Source organism: Magnolia sinica, chromosome 10, assembly GCF_029962835.1.
Source record: "Magnolia sinica isolate HGM2019 chromosome 10, MsV1, whole genome shotgun sequence".
NCBI classification, from domain to species: Eukaryota; Viridiplantae; Streptophyta; class Magnoliopsida; order Magnoliales; family Magnoliaceae; genus Magnolia; species Magnolia sinica.
In genome coordinates, this window is record NC_080582.1 from 32,394,272 (window position 1) to 32,413,316 (window position 19,045).

At 40.7% G+C, this 19,045-nt stretch overlaps 1 protein-coding gene across 2 annotated transcripts in view; it reads left to right on the plus strand.

Moving 5' to 3' along the window:
• The first annotated feature begins 810 nt into the window (after positions 1-810).
• Positions 811-19,045, plus strand: part of LOC131258270 (uncharacterized) — a 73,874-nt gene continuing 55,639 nt past the window's right edge. The window contains exons 1-3 of one of the 2 annotated variants that reach the window (XM_058259478.1): positions 811-1,042; positions 1,170-1,342; positions 1,460-1,540. In XM_058259478.1, the coding sequence (XP_058115461.1) occupies positions 929-1,042; positions 1,170-1,342; positions 1,460-1,540 (368 nt within the window). In that variant the 5' untranslated portion in view covers positions 811-928. Of the gene's footprint in view, positions 1,049-1,169; positions 1,343-1,459; positions 1,541-19,045 lie in introns of both variants that reach the window. The other variant, XM_058259476.1, reaches the window with a different exon arrangement.

The window sequence follows — 19,045 nt, forward strand, 5'->3', positions numbered from 1 at the left end:
ATTTACCTCATTGTTTGGATTATGCCCTAAAATGATCCGGCAAAATGGATAGATGGCATGGATATACAACACATACAAAAGGTAGGTCCCACAGTCAGGCCTCACCCACTGAGCTATTATCCCCCCTCACCTGCCTCATCCACCCAGATTAATTAAGGCTATTTGAAAATAAAAAATAGGAAAAAAAATTGAAATTATCGAACAGAATGGTAGGTAGGTTCGGTGTTCACGCGCCGCCGAAAACGGACTCATAGGGCAGTCAATAGGCCGGGCCTGAGTGGTCAGCCCGGTTTTGAACTATTTCGGGCCGGGCCTTCGGGCCTCACTTTTAAAGTTCTGATTTTTTAGGCCTGAGTCCGGCCCACTGACAACCCTGCGGACAGGGATTGGATACCGTAGCACACACCTCGGTACGGTTTGGTGCTAGAAAGGTTTTGTGAGCCACCATAATGTACGTATTTTATCCACGCCGTACATCCATTTTTTCAGATCACTTTAGAGCATGAGCCCAAAAATGAGGCAGATCCAAATCTCAGGTGGACCACACTACAGGAAGAAGTGGTGATCGACTGTAATGTTTATTGGCCATCCAAACCTTGTGACAGGTCACACACACTTAGATGCAGGGAAAACACAAGCATCAGCTTCTTCTAAAACTTTTGTAGCCCCCAAGAAAATTTTAACGGTGGGCGTTCAATCACCACTATTTCGTATGGTGAGATCCATCCGAGATTTGGATCTGCCTCATTTTCGTGATCATACTCTAATAAAATGAACGGACGGCCTGGATAAAACACATACATCATGGGTCGCACAGATCTTTTTCCGAGGCCGTTTAAGAGCTGAGAGCCTGCCTCTAGTAACAAAAGCTGGTTCTGTAGCCCTTCGTCTTCGTTGAATCTGTAGCAGCAGCAGACAGCTGACTTCAATGGAAGCCATTGGCGACGAATTCGCAGTGGGCTGCCACATCAACGTAAAAACGAGCTTAGGAGACGAGATCGAAGGGCATATCATCACCTTCGACAGGCCTTCCAACATTCTGGTTATTCATATCCTTTTCAGAAGCTTTCTTTCATGCATTTTCTTTTGCGATTTCTTTCATTGATGAAAAAAATGAAAAGAGAGGAAGAAAAAATAGAGATTTCCATAACAATCGGATGGATGGAGAGAGGCCACAAGAGGGCACGAAAACGACCGGACCCCGCCGGAACGTCCGTCTCCTGAAGGCGACATACATCAAGGAGGTCTCTTTCTTGGGCCAAGCAGAAGAAGATCCCCTCGATTTCAAGAGATGCTTCCTCGACCTCACCACTCTCCAGTCGAGAGAGGAGTCGGCCATACGGTAGTATTGCGTATAATCCCAATTTTTTCTTTTTCTTCTTCTTCTTTTTATTATTATATTTTAGAAATGTGTGTAGTTTTTACCATTTTTGACAGTTGTTGGTTTGATTGATTGTAGGCAAGCAGAGATGGAGGCTGAGAGGATTGGCGTAGGAGTAACGAGTGAAGCCCAGAACATTTTTGATGCATTGTCTAAGACGTAAGCATTTGATCCTGATTTGAATCTTTTTATTTTTTTTTCATTTTAAATAAAGATTCTGTTTGGATACACAAGTAGATTGAATTGCGAACATTTGAGTAGAATTAAGAGGAGATGACAAGAGTGAATGATTTTTCGTAGTATTCATAATGAGGGCTGCGTTTGTTTCAACTCCAAGTTTTGATTGACACAGTTGCAATTTGGAGCCGAGACCCTCAACACAGATGTTCAGGAAGGGAAAAACAAGTTGGCCTTTTCCAGTTTACTGTAATAGTAATTGTGATCCTAGCAAATAGTGCAGCCAAACACACCCTTAATCTTTAGGAAATATGAAAGGATCACTTTGATTTTGTAAGTAGAATTATTATGTCTCCTAATTTGTCAATTGAGGGATCACAAATGTTTAAGAGAAGGCAATGGAATTACATTATAATTTCCTGAGGGTTTGGTTGGATGCCTGTAAAGTTTTAAGTTCTTCTCACTGTACACCTGAAACTCTCTTTAGGTGTAAAGTGTTTACAGCCTATCATAGCTTTAAGCTATAAAGTGTTTATAGGGAAATAGTTTTCTACGTTTGGGTAACCTGTGTAAGTGTTTATTGGTTAGGAAGTGGATATTCATACCAAATAGAGCTTGGAGAGGTAAAACTCTCAGAAAATTTTCAAATAACATAAAAGAGTTTGATGTAAGACGGACCATTGTGTTGAACACATCGTGATAAAGCCTTGGGTTGATCCTTAGGCTAAACAAAGTATCAGGTGGACGGTGGGCCAGCTATTCCAAATGTCCCTTTATGTGTAGAAACGACTGAGTATAAACAATTGGACATAAAATACTAGAAAATTAATAATAAAAAAATGTTTAAATATAATTTTTCAAATAAAAACATTTTAAATTAATCAAATAAGTGTACATAATGAAATGTTCTTGTTTGGTCACATATCTTTAAGCTTAGGATGAATTTTAAGAAAGAGACTGGATAAATTTGGCTATCTTGCATGATGGTCAGTGATTGTTGTGAGATTTTACACTCCCACACATTTTTGCTAGTCTGATTCTCTGTCGGTGTATATGTTAATTGTATCACAAAGGCAATCCAATCTTTGCATCACACCTGCATTTGACATCCTGCGATGTGGTTGGGTCTCATCTTCTATAGTTTTTCCAGCATCGCCTGATGTGTTTCCTGTGGCACCGTCATCTCCACATATAGTCTCCATCTCCTTGTAGAGGGAATGACTTGTTATTTATATTTTAGGTCTCATGGTTTGATTGTGAAAAAGAGTTTAGATATTATATACTTTTCATAGGCTTTCTATGAAAGAAGTTTAATGCTAAAAAAGAGTTTAACTAACCTCGATAAATTCATCACAAACCGCTGCTTATACATTCATGCATTTGTGTTCATCATCCTAACCAAAACCACTTTTATTTAATGTAGTCCTATTGAGGTTGATTTTTTTCCACAAAGTGTGTGAGTGGTTTTTGCAGTGTCTATTGTATTTCGTAATGGTAACAATGGCTGTAATAGTTGCCACTGTTACCATTACGATATAGGATGTAATGACCATCACGGCTTTTTTTTTTCTTTTTGAAAAATAAATACTGTTTCAGCCCAATAATGGACCATTACAGGGCTGTTACGCTCATTATGGGTCCATTACGGGCTGTTGTTTTTTTTCATAACGACTGTTTTTTTTGGAAGGTAACACAACCAGGTATTGAACCTTGGATCATTCACAAGCGGGAGATCACGGTTGTTACGACCTCATAATGCATTAATAGTGGCCACCATTACATAACCCTTTTGGCATACCTAGGCAGTGTCTGCATCCACAAGGACACGAAACGTCTCTTTGACTACCTTTGCTATTACATTCATCATAAGGTCCTTAAAGCCATGGTCGGACCTTTTCCCGCAAAGCACTTGCTCGATTGGTAGGTTAGGTATGCATTTTTCCATAAATGGAGTTTATGTTATGACTACTTTTGACTATGCTTGCCTTGAATGTTGAGACATTCCTAGAGATTTTAATGTTTGCAAGCAAGATAAGGTATGAGAAAAGAATCATTTCCAAGCAAGATAAGATAACATTTGTTTTCAAATATTGAGACATTCCTAAAGAGAACAATGTATTAATATTCTAAATACAATCATTCTGTATAATGCAGTTAATGTTCACATGCATAATGAAAAAGTTTTGGGAATATAATCAATCGGCACATTATCTAGATTTTCGATGATCCCCTATTGCTTTTGCGATGTTTAATCTAAATGCTATCCATCTTTGTCTCTCCTTCCCAGCCTTTTTGAGAATTAACAAAATTTTATTGAGAAAACCCGACTTCGCAAAACTAAGACGGGAGATTATAACCCCAAAGAAGGCAAGACATTACAACCATTTACTCCTTAAGGTCGAAAGTCTAAAAAGCTATCGAGACGATAGCCTTTCTAACAACCCCATCCATGGAATTGCTCCTAATATCAAAGCATTGGCTATTCCACTCTCCCCAAATGGCCCAAAGAACCGCCATCAAAACCATTCTCCAAACTGCCTTTCCTTCCTTTCTGACCCCCCTATGCCACGTAACAATGAATGCCTTAAAAGATTCTGGCACAACCTAAAGCATATGGAGAAGAGAGAAGATGATGCAGGATGAAGGTTGTCTAAGCTAAAGTGATAAATGAGATCAATTTCCAGATTAATACAATTAAATTAAGCATTAAAGAACATGTACTCTACCACAAATTGGAAAATTCAAGTTTAACTAGTAAGGTTCTGACGCAGGGATGGACGTGATGAGTTCAATCATCGTCTTCCTCAAGGGGATAATTACTCCAAATCCACGGAGCTTCTCTGGACTTCTCACAGAGATTCCTTGAATCCACGAGGAGAGATAGAAAAATAGAAATAAATTCTAATAAATTCGAAATAAATTGATTGATGATAAAAAAATGAATTTACAATCCTTTAAATAGTGATATCAAACCTAGGAACAAGTTTCAGAATCAAACTCCAACTCAAACTCCCTAAAAAACGTGACTTACTATAAATAGTAAACTTACTATTTATAGACGGTTGTGATTTCTACTAGACTTCCTGGTTTTCGGCCAAAAAGTGTAAGTGTCCAATTTGTCCTAACCATGTTATTCTCCTAATTTTTTAAAGCCCTTTTCATGTTGGGCACGACTCCTAAAGCTTAAAGGATCAAGAGTTATGATCGAACTAAAACTTACTATAAATAGTCAAAACGAAATTAAAATGGAGTTTCGACCGTCGATTTGATGGAATCTCGCAAATTCGGCGTGGGTAACCTGACGTAGTGGGGTTGGGTGGCTACAGTAGCTTCTCTTACCCCAAAATCATATATGGTGTGTCGAATAACTCATTCTGGTTTGCGAGATACGTCTGCTTTAGAGTTCTGACGGTCCTGATCACTTTCACCTTTGATCGGTCCTTCTCTGGTCCATTTTGGACATGAAAGTGTCCGCGACCCGCTCTACATCAGTCCCCTCCAATCTAAAAGAACTCGTCTTCGAGTTCTCATCCCGCTTCGGTTCATGATACCCGGTTAGGTCTGCGATGTTGAAAGTGCGCGAGATCTCTATTTCATCTGGAAGATTAACGACGTAAGTGTTGTCATTGATCTTTTGGAGGATCGGTACCGGTCCAATCTTCTTATTCTTCAACTTGTTGTAGGTCTCGGTTGAAAATCTCTCCTTGCGTAAATGGACCATAACATGGTCGCCCACCTCAAACACCTTTTGTCGTCGATGCTTGTCAGCTTGCTCCTTGTACTTGTCGTTCGAGGCATGCAACTTGGCTTGCACATCTGCATGAATGCCCACGATTCGGTCCGCGATATCTTCTGCTGCAATACTCATGCCCGAGAGCTTGGGCAAAGAGACTAAGTCAAGTGTGTGGCGGGTCACTCAACCATAAACAATCTGAAATGGGGACTTCCCTGTCGAGTGGTTTACCATTTTGTTGAATGCAAACTCCACTTAAGACAAAGCTAAATCCCACTGCTTTGGTTTTTCACCTGAAATACATCGAAAAAGGTTTCCCAACGTGCGATTCACAACTTCGGTTTGCCCATCGGTCTGTGGGTGGTAGGCATTGCTGAACTGAAGTTGTGTACCGATTCCATAAAGTTTGCCAGAAGTGGCTAATGAACTTCGTATCACAGTTTGAAGTAATGGTCTTGAGAACCCTGTGTAGCCGCACGACCTCTTTGAAGAATAGATTCGCCACGTGTGTTGCATCGATGGTCTTCTTGCATGGGATAAAGTGCACCATCTTCGAGAAACAATCTACCACCACGAATACTGAATCCATGCTGCGTTGTGTTCATGGGAGACTAAGCACGAAGTCCATAGATAAATCCTCCCAAGGGCCATTAGGCACATGTAACAGGGTGTAAGGGCCCGTATTCTGAGACTGTCCCTTGGAGGTCTGACAAACATGATAGCTTTGCTCTACTTTACCCACGTCACGTACCAATTGCGGTTGGTAATATCGCTCGACAAGAGCTCGCGACTTGTGTCGCCTAAGGTGTCCACTAAGGCCATGTAGCTCTTGAATAATCTTCTCCCTTAGAGAACTTTGGGGACGCACAGTCGATTCCATTTGAAGAAGAAACCGTTTTGCATATGTAAGTCACTGAGATGACCCTCTTGACACCTCATCCATGCATCTTTGAAGTCCTCGTCCTTGGCATACAGCTCCTTGAGACAGTCGAAGCCAACTACCTCATTGCTCATTGTAACAAGTAGTGAAGCACGAGAGCTAAGTGCATCAACCACCTTGTTTTGCTGCCTTGACTTGTGCTTCAGAAAGAATGTGAATTTCTGCAAAAACGCAACCCATGTATCATGCACACGGTTCACGTTAGCCTTACTATACATGAATTTGAGAGCTTGATGGTCTGTGTAAAGGATGAACTCCCTCTGAATTAAGTAATGTCGCCAATACCGCAGTGCCTGGACCACTGCGTACAAATTAAGGTTGTAGGTTGACCACTTTTTGCGTGCATTGCTAAGCTTTTCACTATAGAAGGCTACCGGCCTATTTTTTGAGATAAAACTCTCCCAATTCCGACATATGAAGCATCACATTCGACCTCAAACAGTTTGTCGAAGCTGGGAAGTACAAGAACCGAGGTTGTGGACAATCTGTGCTTGATTTCAGCAAATCTCCTGTCAGCTTCGTCAGTCCACTGAAACGACCCCTTCATGCAATCCGTTATTGGTGACATAATGGTGCTAAAAATTTTCATGAACCGACGATAGAATGTCGCTAATACGTGAAAACTCTGTACTTCGTAGATATTTGTTGGAACTCGCCATTCCCTAATGGCTTTCACCTTTTCGTCGTCCACCTGGATGCTTGCGGATGTCACGACAAAGCCTAAAAATAACAGGCTATCGATCAAAAAGCTACATTTTTTAAGATTGAGATACAATTTGTTTTCGGTGAGCACTTGAAGGACCTGCTTGGGATGTTCCATATGGCTTTGCTTTGTCTTGATTGTATATCAGAATGTCATCGAAGTAGACTACTACGAAATGCCTAATGAATGGTTTTAAAATTTGGTTCATCAACCTCATGAATGTATCAGGCGTGTTCGAAAGACCGAAGGGCATGACCAACCATTCATATAACCCTTAGTCTTAAAAGCTGTCTTCCACTCATCACCCTGCCGTATTCGAATATGATGGTAGCTGTTCTTTAAATCCAATTTAGAAAATAATTTCTCACCCTCAAGCATATCCAATATATCGTCTAGCCGTGGTATAGGAAATCTGTATTTTATGGTAATCTTATTGATCGCCCGGCTATCGACATATATGCGACAACTCCCATCTTTCTTTAGAGTTAATAGGGCCGGTATGGTGCATGGGCCCATGCTTTCTTGGATTAGACCCTTACGGATCAATTCCTCCACTTGCTCTTGCAGAGTATCGCACTCCTTCGGACTCATCCGATAGTGATGATTTTTGGGTAAACTGAACACAGGGACAAAGTCGATATAGTGCTGAATATCTAGCATGGGAGGCAATCCATTGGGGAGGTCATTGGGCCAAATTTGTTTGAATTCATTCAGCAACGACTTTAAACTTGGAGGAATGTTTAAGGACTAATTCCCCGCCCTTTACTAACACAACATATACCTCGCCGGTTTCCTTTGTTCCTCCATGAAATCCCGAATGGTCAGGAGGGAACTCCTCTCTACTTTGGAAGCTTCAGGGTAGTTCTCTAGTACCATAGGGCTAATGACCATTTTTCGAGCGTCCTTGACGAAGACGTACACATTGTTTTGCCCCTGGTGGGTCGCATCACGATCCGATTGCCATGGTCGACCGAGTAACATATGGCATGCTTCCATGTCGACCACGTTAAATAGTACTTGATCCTTATAATTTTTACCAATTGAAAATGAGATAGTACATTGTTCGATTACCTTGGTCTCGTTTAGCTTTTTATCCAGCCAATCGAGTGAGGCGAATGATGCTTTGTCGTAGGTAGCCATAACTTGTCCACCATCACCTTCGAGATGATGTTCTCGCTATTACCACTGTCTATGATTACATCACAGACCTTGTTGTTGACGGTACACCGCGTACGGAATATATTGTGCCACTGTGGATGCATCTCCTTCCGCGGGGTGTACAATAATCGCCTCACGACTAAGGATTTACCATGATCCTTGGCTAACCATTATTCGTCACCAGCTCATTCCTCAGTGGCTTGTTCATCTTCATAAAATCCAGGGTCTTCTTCCGCTGCATCACCTTCAGTGCCCCCTTCGTTAATGATCAAGTGGGCTGCGGGGCGTTCATGTTAGGTGTTTGATAAGTGGCTCGGTTGGCCACGATGGTAACAAGTATCCGGCCTTGGCTGACCATAAGGATTTGGAATCTTACTTGGGCCCGCTGTTGTGGGTGCTACACATTGAGGCTTAGACGGGTCGCTCCCTGTGTCACGGTTTGCGGTTGCAGGAGGTTGAGAATGTCCTCCTGCTAGTTCTTTTCCTCATGCCAGCACTGAATCCTGCATGGGACTCGTCATGGGGGGTCGAGTTGAGGATAAGGCCGAGTAGGGACTCTTGCAAGTTGCGTTTCTGCTCTACCTGCCAACTGAACCACTTCATCCACGGTCCTGACCGGGTGCATCTAAACTCGGTCCTGAATCGTCGATCGTAACCCACCTATAAATCGTGCTACCTTCTGCGATTCGGTTTCTGACAGGTCATTCCATGTTGCTAACTGCTGGAATTCTTCAGTGTAACTGTGACGGTTCAATTACCCTGTCGGCAATTTTGATATTTTTGGAACAATATTTGCTCGCAATCACTAGGGAGGAATCGTGATCGAAGAAGGCATTTCATTCGTGGCCATGATCGGATGGACACCTTGTTTTGTCGGGCACGTGAGAGTTGTAATTGCTCCTACCATGCAGAGGCATTGGATTTTAATTTGAACGCTATCGATTTCACATTTTTATGTTCCAGTACGTCCATGTAATCAAAATATCGTTCTACTTAGGCTAACCAGTCGAGGAAATCTTCTATACATAATAAACCTTCAAAACAGGGAAGTTTGGCCTTACCTCGATAGTCTCTTTCAGCAAGATCTAGTCGATCGCCTCTATGGACTGGTCGTCTGGCAAAACCGTCATCGATGTCCTCGTTGCTGTTACTTGACTCATCTGGGGTAGCCCTACAATTCACCACTGGTAGTGCCCTACGGAAATCTAGGTTGTGCCATACAGTAACCACGTGCAGCTAAGCATCGCTTTGGGCTCGGGGCGGAATTAGCGTATTCGCAAGTCGGTTGAGTGTTGCCTGCAACCCGCCATGGTCAACTGACTCTCCCGGTGGAAAGCTTCCATTCTTTCCAAAAGATAACGAATCTCTGGATTGCTGTCCACGAGATTTTGGTCAATTCCTTCGTTATTTGCCATCGGCCCGAGGGGAGTCCTCGTTCTGATACCAACTAACACAGGGATGGAGGTGATGTGGTCGATCACCATCTTCCTCAAGGGGATAATTACTTTGAATCCACGAAGCTTCTCTGGACTCCTCACAAAGATTCCACGAATCCATGAGAAGAGATAGAAAAATAGAAATAAATTGATTGATGATAAAAAAACGAATTTACAATCCTTTAAATAGTTATATCAAACCTATGAAGAAGTTTGAGAATCAAACTCCAACTCAAACTCCCTAAAAAACATGACTTACTATAAATAGTAAACTTATTATTTGTAGACGGTCATGATTTCTACTAGAATTCTTGGTCTTCGTCCAAAAATAGTAAGTGTCCAATTTGGCCTAACCTTGTTATTCTCCTAACATTTCTAAGCCCTTTTCATGTTGGGCACGACTCCTAAAGCTCAAAGGATCAAGAGTTATGATCGAACTAAAACTTACTATAAATAGTAAAAACGAAATTAAAATGGAGTTTCGACTATCAATCCCATGGGCAATTTGGCGTAGTGGGGTTCGGTGGGTAAAGTAGCTTCTCCTACCCCAAAATCATATATGATATGTCGAATAACTCATTTTGGTTTGCGAGATACGCCTGCTTTAGGGTTTTGACGGTCCTGATCACTTCCGCCTTCGATCAGGCCTTCTTTGGTCCATCTTGGACATGAAAGTGTTCGCGACCCGCTCTACATCGGGTTCTAACCAAAATTATCATCCCATGTATAATCAATATAAAACTATGAAAGAATGGTCCTTACGAGATGTGGGAATCCCGTTCTAGCATAGGATGGTCCCAACGCTCAACTAGATTTTTGATTTCACGTGTTAGACACAATTTGGGGCTAGAAACCTGGGGTTAGGGTTTAGGGGAAGATTAGGGTCAGAGTTTCAAGAGTGATAGAATAGTGTGTTAGAGTTAGGGTTTTATAGAAGAAACAAAGCAAAAAGAAACGGGGAAGTGGCTGTCTGCACGCCCATGCGTGCGTGCGTGTGCACGTGTGTACAACCACGGGAGAGGGTGCATGGCTTAGGGTTTTGGATAGGTTGGGTATTTGGATGATTAAGGAGAAGAAAATATGAAGAAATAGAGAAAGGGTATGGGGTTTAGGGTTTGAATAGGAAGAGAATGAAAAAGAGAGAGATTGGGACTTACCTTTGAAGAAAAAGAAGGGATAGATGAGGACAACCCTCGAGGCTTCGCACATCCTCTCCAATCCCTGGAGAGTCTAGATCTTCACCTGCAAAGCTCGTGCAAGGAGGAAGAGAGAAAAGAAAGAGTTTTTTTTTTTTTCTTCAAATCAATGGGCTAGGATGTGGACCCCCCCCCGCCCGTAAAATTTATAATAATGCCCTTAGTACTAAAAAATGTGTAAACTCAAAATTAATGAATCTAAATCACCAAATCCTAATCTAATCCATCAATCATGTCCAAAATAATGTAAAAAAAAAAAAAAAACGCCTACAACTTGGGAGCCACATGGTCCACAATCTGAGTGGACCGGCAGTTCGATGGCCCATGAATGGTGATCTGATAGTCAGATGGGCCTACAGTCGCAATCTAACGGTCGAATGCTCCTATAATATCAACCCACATGCATCTTTCCAATATGGGGGCATCTAGATGAATGATCCATACATATGGGGTCTTCAAAGTGGCCCGCTGGGCCCCATATAGTTGTCATCCGGCCATAATGAAATTGGGACTGCTATCCGAGCCCTCCTCTGATAGACCCTATATGATGGTCCGATGTCCTCATTAGAAGAAGCTTTCCGAAACCTTCCTAGCAAACTAACAATGAATGAATGGATGATTGACCGACTCGGCATCACACATGCACATGATGCATATGTTGGGGATGATCATAGCTCTTTTAATGAGATTGTTGACAGTAAGCACCTTCTTCCTATCAACGAACCAAACAAATACGACCACCTTAGGGGGAGCACTATAGTGCTAAAAGAAGTAATTACGACTCATAAGCACTCCGGCTATGTTTCCTGACCATCTTGTAGAAGGAACGCACTAAAAACTTGCTTGACCTATGAACATTTCAAACAAGAGCGTTGCGTTTCCCCACCATAGGCTCTGTGCTTTTCAGTCTGTCGAAAAGGCTTAAGAAATCCACTTAGTCGTCCCTAAGAACCCTACAACAAGGAGGAGATCACACCACCACTCTGCCTATTAAGGAGAAACCGATCCACTGTAAAGTTCCTCTTCGGGGTGAGATGGGCTAGCACCAGGAACTCCTCGCAAGGAGGTCTCCCACCGCATTGATAATCCTCTAGAACCGAACGAGTCTCACATTTCCAACCGAGAAGGAAATTTCTTCCATTAATTTAGGGGCCACTAAATAAATAGCTTTCCACTAGCTTAGAACCTTATACCGAGATGATTCCGTAGTCTACCATCCCCTATCCTGGGTGCCATGGTTACTAGCACTAACCTACCTCCACAACCTTCCTTCTTCCATAGTTGGCTCGCAAAATAGAATAGTCTCTCCTTCCTAACTCTTGCAACTCTCTAAACTAGGATCACTTTACCCTTCTTTGACACCTTATATCTCCTCTTCACTACAGATATCTTCCTCGTGGTCACCTTCATCTACCTCCTTGTTACTTTCATCTATTATTTCTAAATCAGGGTTTGGAATTCTCATTCATAAGATGATTATGTAAGAATTAAGATACAACATGCAACGACTAACTTCACTTGTTTTTCTAATGGATAGGCCGTGGTTGTCTTTAATATATAAGAAATTGTGCTTTCAACATTTCAAAGGCATGTTATGTAGCATTCTGTAATGATGAATGCCGATGATTAAACAACTCCTTCCTATCTTTAGACTAACAACCTTGCTAAATTCCTTGAGCTGATACTAAACTCCACGAAATGGTGCTAGGAAACTAGGCATGTTTGAAAAACCAACATCAACTAAGTAGTATTTCCCTACGAGGAGTATGGAATATATGTCATCAAATGATATTTAAATGTTAATTAGTTAATTATTATACATCAAATGATATCTAAATGTTTATTAGTTAATTATTATGCATTGGTGTAGGTGAGTTAATAGTCATACCTTTTAGGGCAATAAACTTGTTTCTTCATCCTAGTGCATTTGCTAGTAACTGTTGATCCGCCGCAGACCCTTCCCACCCCACAAGAAAGTATTGGAATTTTAAAATGAAAGAGTGATTTGACAATACATTCTGGGTGATGAATACCATTCAATTATGTCACTTGCCTAGCTCTTTTAAAGGGACCATTACTGGAATTTGTGTGCCATTTATGGCTCCAACACAACCCTAAAATAGAATTAAATCCTGTAAGATATTTTATTATTATTTTTTGGATAACATAGATATAAAATAGAAAAGATCTACTGGTGAAAATATGGGGAAAACCTTCTATTGTTCATTATTTTAAGAGTCACTCCATTCCCGGATTGTTTCAAATAGTCATGATGTAGTGTGATGATTCTGTTAAGTACTTTGTTGAAGTGATGTTTTACCTGAACGGCTGAAATGGTGCTGCAAAACACAATTCTTCATGTGATGGCTAATTATATGTAGAAAAATACTAATTCTTCTTCTAGAGACACCACAAATGTGCCTCCTGGGTTAGATTTCTCTTCAAAAATCTCTCGCAGGTGAAAGAAAGTTTCATTCGTACAAGTGTAATCGTAGCATGTTGACCTCGGACCATTAATAATTGCATCCGCAGACTACCTGCCTGTTAAATTTCGCTGTTGTTGTGATTCCTCTACCAAATAGTTATCCTTATACTAAAAGAAATCATTGCTGAACCAGCTGTGACTATTGTGGATAAAATATTAAATTCAATATTTTACTCAGTCCTCATTTGAAATGTTGGATATTTTCGAAACAGAGCAGTCCATGCCACAAATAGTATTGTTGATGTTGGAAGAGTGAAATTAAATGAATGCTTAAAAATCAAAATATAGTTATAAGTTATACAATGGTCATATTTCCATATTATATGACAAGGGGGCATTTATTGAATGGTTAAATATTAAAAATATCCAACAGTTCGATTTGCAATGGTCATAATTCCATATTATATGATAGGGGGAGCATACATGGACTTGTTTGAAATCATTCATTTTGGCAATTCCAATAGTAGTTGGGTTGATAGTCCAAAAATTAAACTGTTTGGATGGAGGACACTAGAGCCATTCAATTTGTAGGCCTATTCTAGGTTTCCCCCAACCAAAAAAAGAAAGAAAAAAAGAGCACTTTGGGTGAGTAGTGAGCTCAATTTCCATCATTTAGTGTGCCAAAGTCCTCTAGGGTGTGTTTCATTTTCCAATTTTTGGTAATGGAAAGTAAATAAGCCATCATTATGACGGTGTTTGTTTGAACAAAGATTATGGCTCATAAATTGAGAGTCAAGTACACATGTAAAGGAAATAGGTAAAGTAAATTGTAATCATTACATTTTTTATATTATAAAACTACCATTTTTATAGTGATGTCTAGGTAAAACAAACAATGTTAGCAAACTCATAATTGCAGTCAAATGTAGGTGATGTCACCACACTATTATGGGAGTAAGTAATCATTACCTATTTCTAGCAATTTACCTTTGTAATTGGAAAAACAAAGAAGCCCCTAATGACATCTTAGAAATTGCAAATGTAGCATACAAGAAGTCAGATTAAACTGTTGAAATTATGGTATAACCAGTTAGATGTATCATGAACTAGAAATTAAGCTTATTTGATTATCTATCTGATTTGTGAACATTTATTGGATGCTTAAAAATGATAAATATCCAACAATCCTATTCCCACTTACAAGTGTCCACGATCAAGCAACAATGGGGTGCACAATCTAGTTGGTTTTATTTGAGTTAATCCATGCCATGTGTCCAATTTCTAAGTGTTTGCATGTCAAGCATCATAACATTCCAAGGATGAGGTGGGCCACAAGACAAGTAATGGTTGGGATGGGGACAATCACCAATTCTGCTTATTTGTGGGCCCATTGTGGACTGTATATGGCATCCAATCCAGTTAGATTAGGGTTATGACTAGGCTGATTGGACTCTAAAAAAAGGCCATTCCAAGGATTAGGTGGGCCACACAAAAAGCAATGGTTGGGATGGGCTCACCATTAAAAATATGATTATTTGTAGGCTCACTGTGAACTGTATATGTCATCTAATCCAGTCAGATGGTGCAACTGACTAGGATGATTAGGGATGCAGAAAAGTAGGCCATTCTAATGGTCAGGTATGGCACACCACAAGGAACAGTTATGACGGGTACACCCACCATTAAAATTGTCCAGATTATTGGTGTGGCCCACTTGATTTTGAGATCGGCCTGATTTTTGAGACCTAAGGATAGAAAAAGGGGCCTGACAATAAACAGATTGGAAGGTCTACACAAATCACGATGGACCTTGCAAACAGTGCGTGTGCACCATTTTCTTTACACTAGCAAAGGGTACTGTACCCTTTCCTCTTTCCTTGTAATCGGAAAAGGGGGTGAACCCTTTTCCAGCACCGCTCCAAGCAAGGAAAAAAAAAACCATGATCTGTGGGTATGGCAGTCACCGATGGCTGGCGAAGGCCTTTTTGGTAAGAGAGAGGAGATGCACATCTCTTTAAGGCCTGTTTGTTTCACCAATTATATCAGTAAAGGAAATGGGCAATGATTACAAATTGCTTTAGTTGTCTGGTAACATTAGCTGCATTTGATTGCAATGATGGCATTGCTTACATGTTTGTTTTATCCAGGTAAAATTGTAAAGATGACAATTTTATAATGTAAAATTGTAATGATTACAATTTCCTTTACTTATCTCCTATTACATTAGCATTTAACCCTCAATTTATGTGCCGTAATACTTGTTTAAACAAACACTGTTAAATAGTAATGATGACTTATTTACATTGTGTTACCATGAAAATTGGTTAAACAAACAGGTCCTTAAATAGAGATTTGAAAATTTCAATCGCTGGGTTCTGATGACATTACAGGTAATGTGAAACACAGCCCTTTTCCAGGCTTCAACTTTAAACAAGGTCCTCTTTCCTATGAAGTCAAGCCTGTAAAGAGATTACAGGTGATTTCGGCATCCAAACACCCCTTGTAAACAGATTACCTGTAAACTAAGGTATTTCGTAATGGTAACAGTGGCTGTTATGGCCACCACCGTTAGTGTTGTGATACTGGCCATAATGGCTGTTAAGACCCCCTTTTTCTTTGGAAGAGAACCTGCAAAGAGACTACAGGTGATTACAAGCATCCAAATGCCCTTTGTAAACAGATTACCTCTAAATCAATGTATTCCGTAACGGTAACGGTGGTCATAATAGCCACCATAGTTACCCTTACGTTACGGCCGTTGCGACCTTTTTTTGAAGAAAATCTGTATGGGCCCTGAAACGGATTGTTATGGGTTTTTTCTGTTATGGCTGTTACAACCGTGTAATGCGTAATGATTGCCACCGTTACTGTCACATAATGGCCGTTACGACCCCGTAATACGCAACGGTTGCCACTGCTACTGTTACATAATGGCCATTACAACATACCATGCTGTAAACCCTTTACAACTACAAGGACTTTACAGGCATCCAAATTACCCCCAAGGACTGCACTTTCGCTACATGCAGTAAGAGTTTGGGTGGGTTTGCATTCTAATCCCAAGCAATGTAAGAAGAAACTAGGTGCCTAAATTCAATGCCCGCTGCAACAATATGCTTCCCCTTGTGAATAATTGGGCAGGCTTTCGGGAATAAATCTATGAGCAATGTAAGAAGAAACTAGGTGCCTAAATTCAATGTCTCTTGTTGTGGACTTCAGTGGTGTTCCCAACTTTCCATGATTCGCCATGAAGGGGTTGGCTTGGAGTCATTCAAGGTGGAAAATGCAATCTCGGGATGGCTAGGATAGGAGGAACTATTGTAGACAATTACCTCATTATCTGTAGAGCTTATGCTGGTCCTGTTGGTATAATTGATTCTAGTGAGGCATAGGGCCATTTGGCAGGGAATGTGGGAGCTGAGGCGCCTTCACGCTCCATTGACTATTATTGAAGTAGACTCAGCTACTGTGATGAGATGCATGAGTTCTGATGAGGCCTAACCTTAACGATTTTATCTTTAGGTGGAGGAAGTTGGAGAGATAATGGGACCTTCTTGGTATCCTTATCTCAAGTGTGTACAAAGATGACATTGCAGTGGGCAGTCTAGCTAAAAAGGGATTTCGCCTTCAACCTCTTGTGGTTGGAGATTCTCTCTATTATATACTTCTATTTGTTCGTCAATAAATTCTGCTTACTCTTAAAAAAAAAGCAGCTCCCCTTGTCTTTATAGTGGGACCTTCTCGGTATCCTTATCTCAAGTGTGTACGAAGATGACATTCCAGTGGGCAGTCTTGCTAAAAAGGGATTTCGCCTTCATCCTCTTGTGGTTGGAGATTCCCTCTATTATATACTTCTATTTGTTCGTCAATAAATTCTGCGTACTCGTAAAAAAGCAGTTCCCCTTGTCTTTATAGTCTACAGAAGATGGTTTTTTCTTATAGTATATGCCTAAGTACTTCCCTAAAGTATCTTTTCAAAAAAGTACTTCCCTAAAGCTGCATAACAATTTATGACTGAAATTTGAGGGTAAAGAAACCCAAGTTACAATAATGAGAATTTAATCTAGCACAATTAAAGATATTCTGGTCTAAAGATGTGTTGAAAAGAGTTAGAGGCTTGTTGGGGTTATCTTCGGGACTCGAGACGAGGATGCATATGCTCTTCTTCAGTTCGTTCGAGGAATGGGAGCTCGATGGCAACAAGAGTTTCAGGTGGCTAAGGCTAAGAAGTCTCCCAGAGGGTGGAGGGAACTCCTTAGTTTGGAATGTTCAATTAATTATAACCCTGCAGGTAAGGCCAGTGGGAGAAAGAGGGTAAGAGGTTTCAAAGTGGGTGATCAATGATAGTTCACTCATGGAATGCTAGAGGATTGGGCTTAAGATCAAAAGAGCCCATTTTTGAAAGATGTGCAAAAAATCAGAGGCGGGCGTTATTGCGCTGCAGGAAACGAAGCTACAATCTATGGACATAGGTACTCTTGATTCAGTTTGGGGGGGTTAAAAACAAAGAATGGTTAGCTTTGGATGTTGTGGGCTCTGTGGGGGGTTATAATTGCGGCCTGGAGTTTAGAGTTTCGGAGTAAGGAAGACAGCGATGTTGGTAAATTTTCGATATTCGTAGTTTTGAGGAGAAGCCTGAGTGGAGTTCCTTTGGTTAAGTAAAGCAAGGGATGTATATAATAGGCTGAAGATCTAAGAGTAAGGCATTTCTGCCGGCAATTCTGATTTCGCTGACCAGAAATGCAAGGCCATAAACTATGATAAAAAAACCCACAGAAAGCTGGAAGAAGATATTTTATTGCAATTGGATAGATTTTTGGTGTTTGCTGATTGTATAGAGAAATTTCTGCTTGCATGTCAGGATCTATTTCTGACCATCGTCCCATTTTGTTGGAGGTGGAGGAGGATTGGGGTCCAAAACCTTTTAGGTTCAAGCTAGCTTGGATGGAGGTTGACGGGTTTGAGCAGTTGATCTTGATTGGTGGTCTTCTTTTGTGGTCGAAGGTTTTATCGAATTTAGTTTAAGCCAAAATCTTAAATTGCTGAAAGAAAAGATTTTCGGAAGAAAGAAGTCCTCAGTGCTTGGGAGGTAGATTTTGATATCTTGTTGAAGGAGATTAATGAGTTTGATGTTAAAGAGAAGGCGGCTTAGTTGGCGGCCGAAGAGTGTCAAAAGGGATCTTCCTTAGACTTGAAATATTCTAACTATATCATAAGAGGAGGAAATCAGGTGCAGGCAAAGATCAAGAGCATTGTGGCTTAAAGAAGGTCACAAGAATACACGATTCTTTCATTGCATAGCTAGCGTAAGGGCTCAGGGCAACAAAATTAGCAGTTTGGTGGTGGAGGGTGGACATAGTAAAAGGGGGAGATTTGTGAGTCAATAGTTCTTTCTACAAGAACTTGTTATCCTGCGATCAGTGGAGGAGGTCATGAGTGCATAATTTGGAATTCCTTCAATTATTAAGTGAGGAGGCAATGTATCTTAAAAATCCAATATCTGAAGAAGTTAAGTCTTCTCTTGATTCGATGTGCAAAGATAAGGCCCCGGGCCGAGACAGATTACCAGTGATGTTCTTTTAGAAATTTTGGCAAGCAGTTAAGGGGGATGTGATGGCATTTATATCTGAGTGCTTCGAGTGAAGCTGTCTATCTAATGATGTTGGGGCATCATTTATAGCTCTCATTCCCAAAACTGAAGGGCAGAAGTGTTAAAAGACTTTACACCCATTAGTCTAATCGAGTGACCGTATAAAATTCTAGCCAAGGTTTTTTGCTTTGAGGTTTCAGGGAGTGCTCTCTAAGATTATTTCTGAGAACTAGGGGGCTTTTGTGGTGGAGAGACAAATTTTGGATAGTGTCGTCATAGCTTGTAAATGTATTAATTCTAGACATA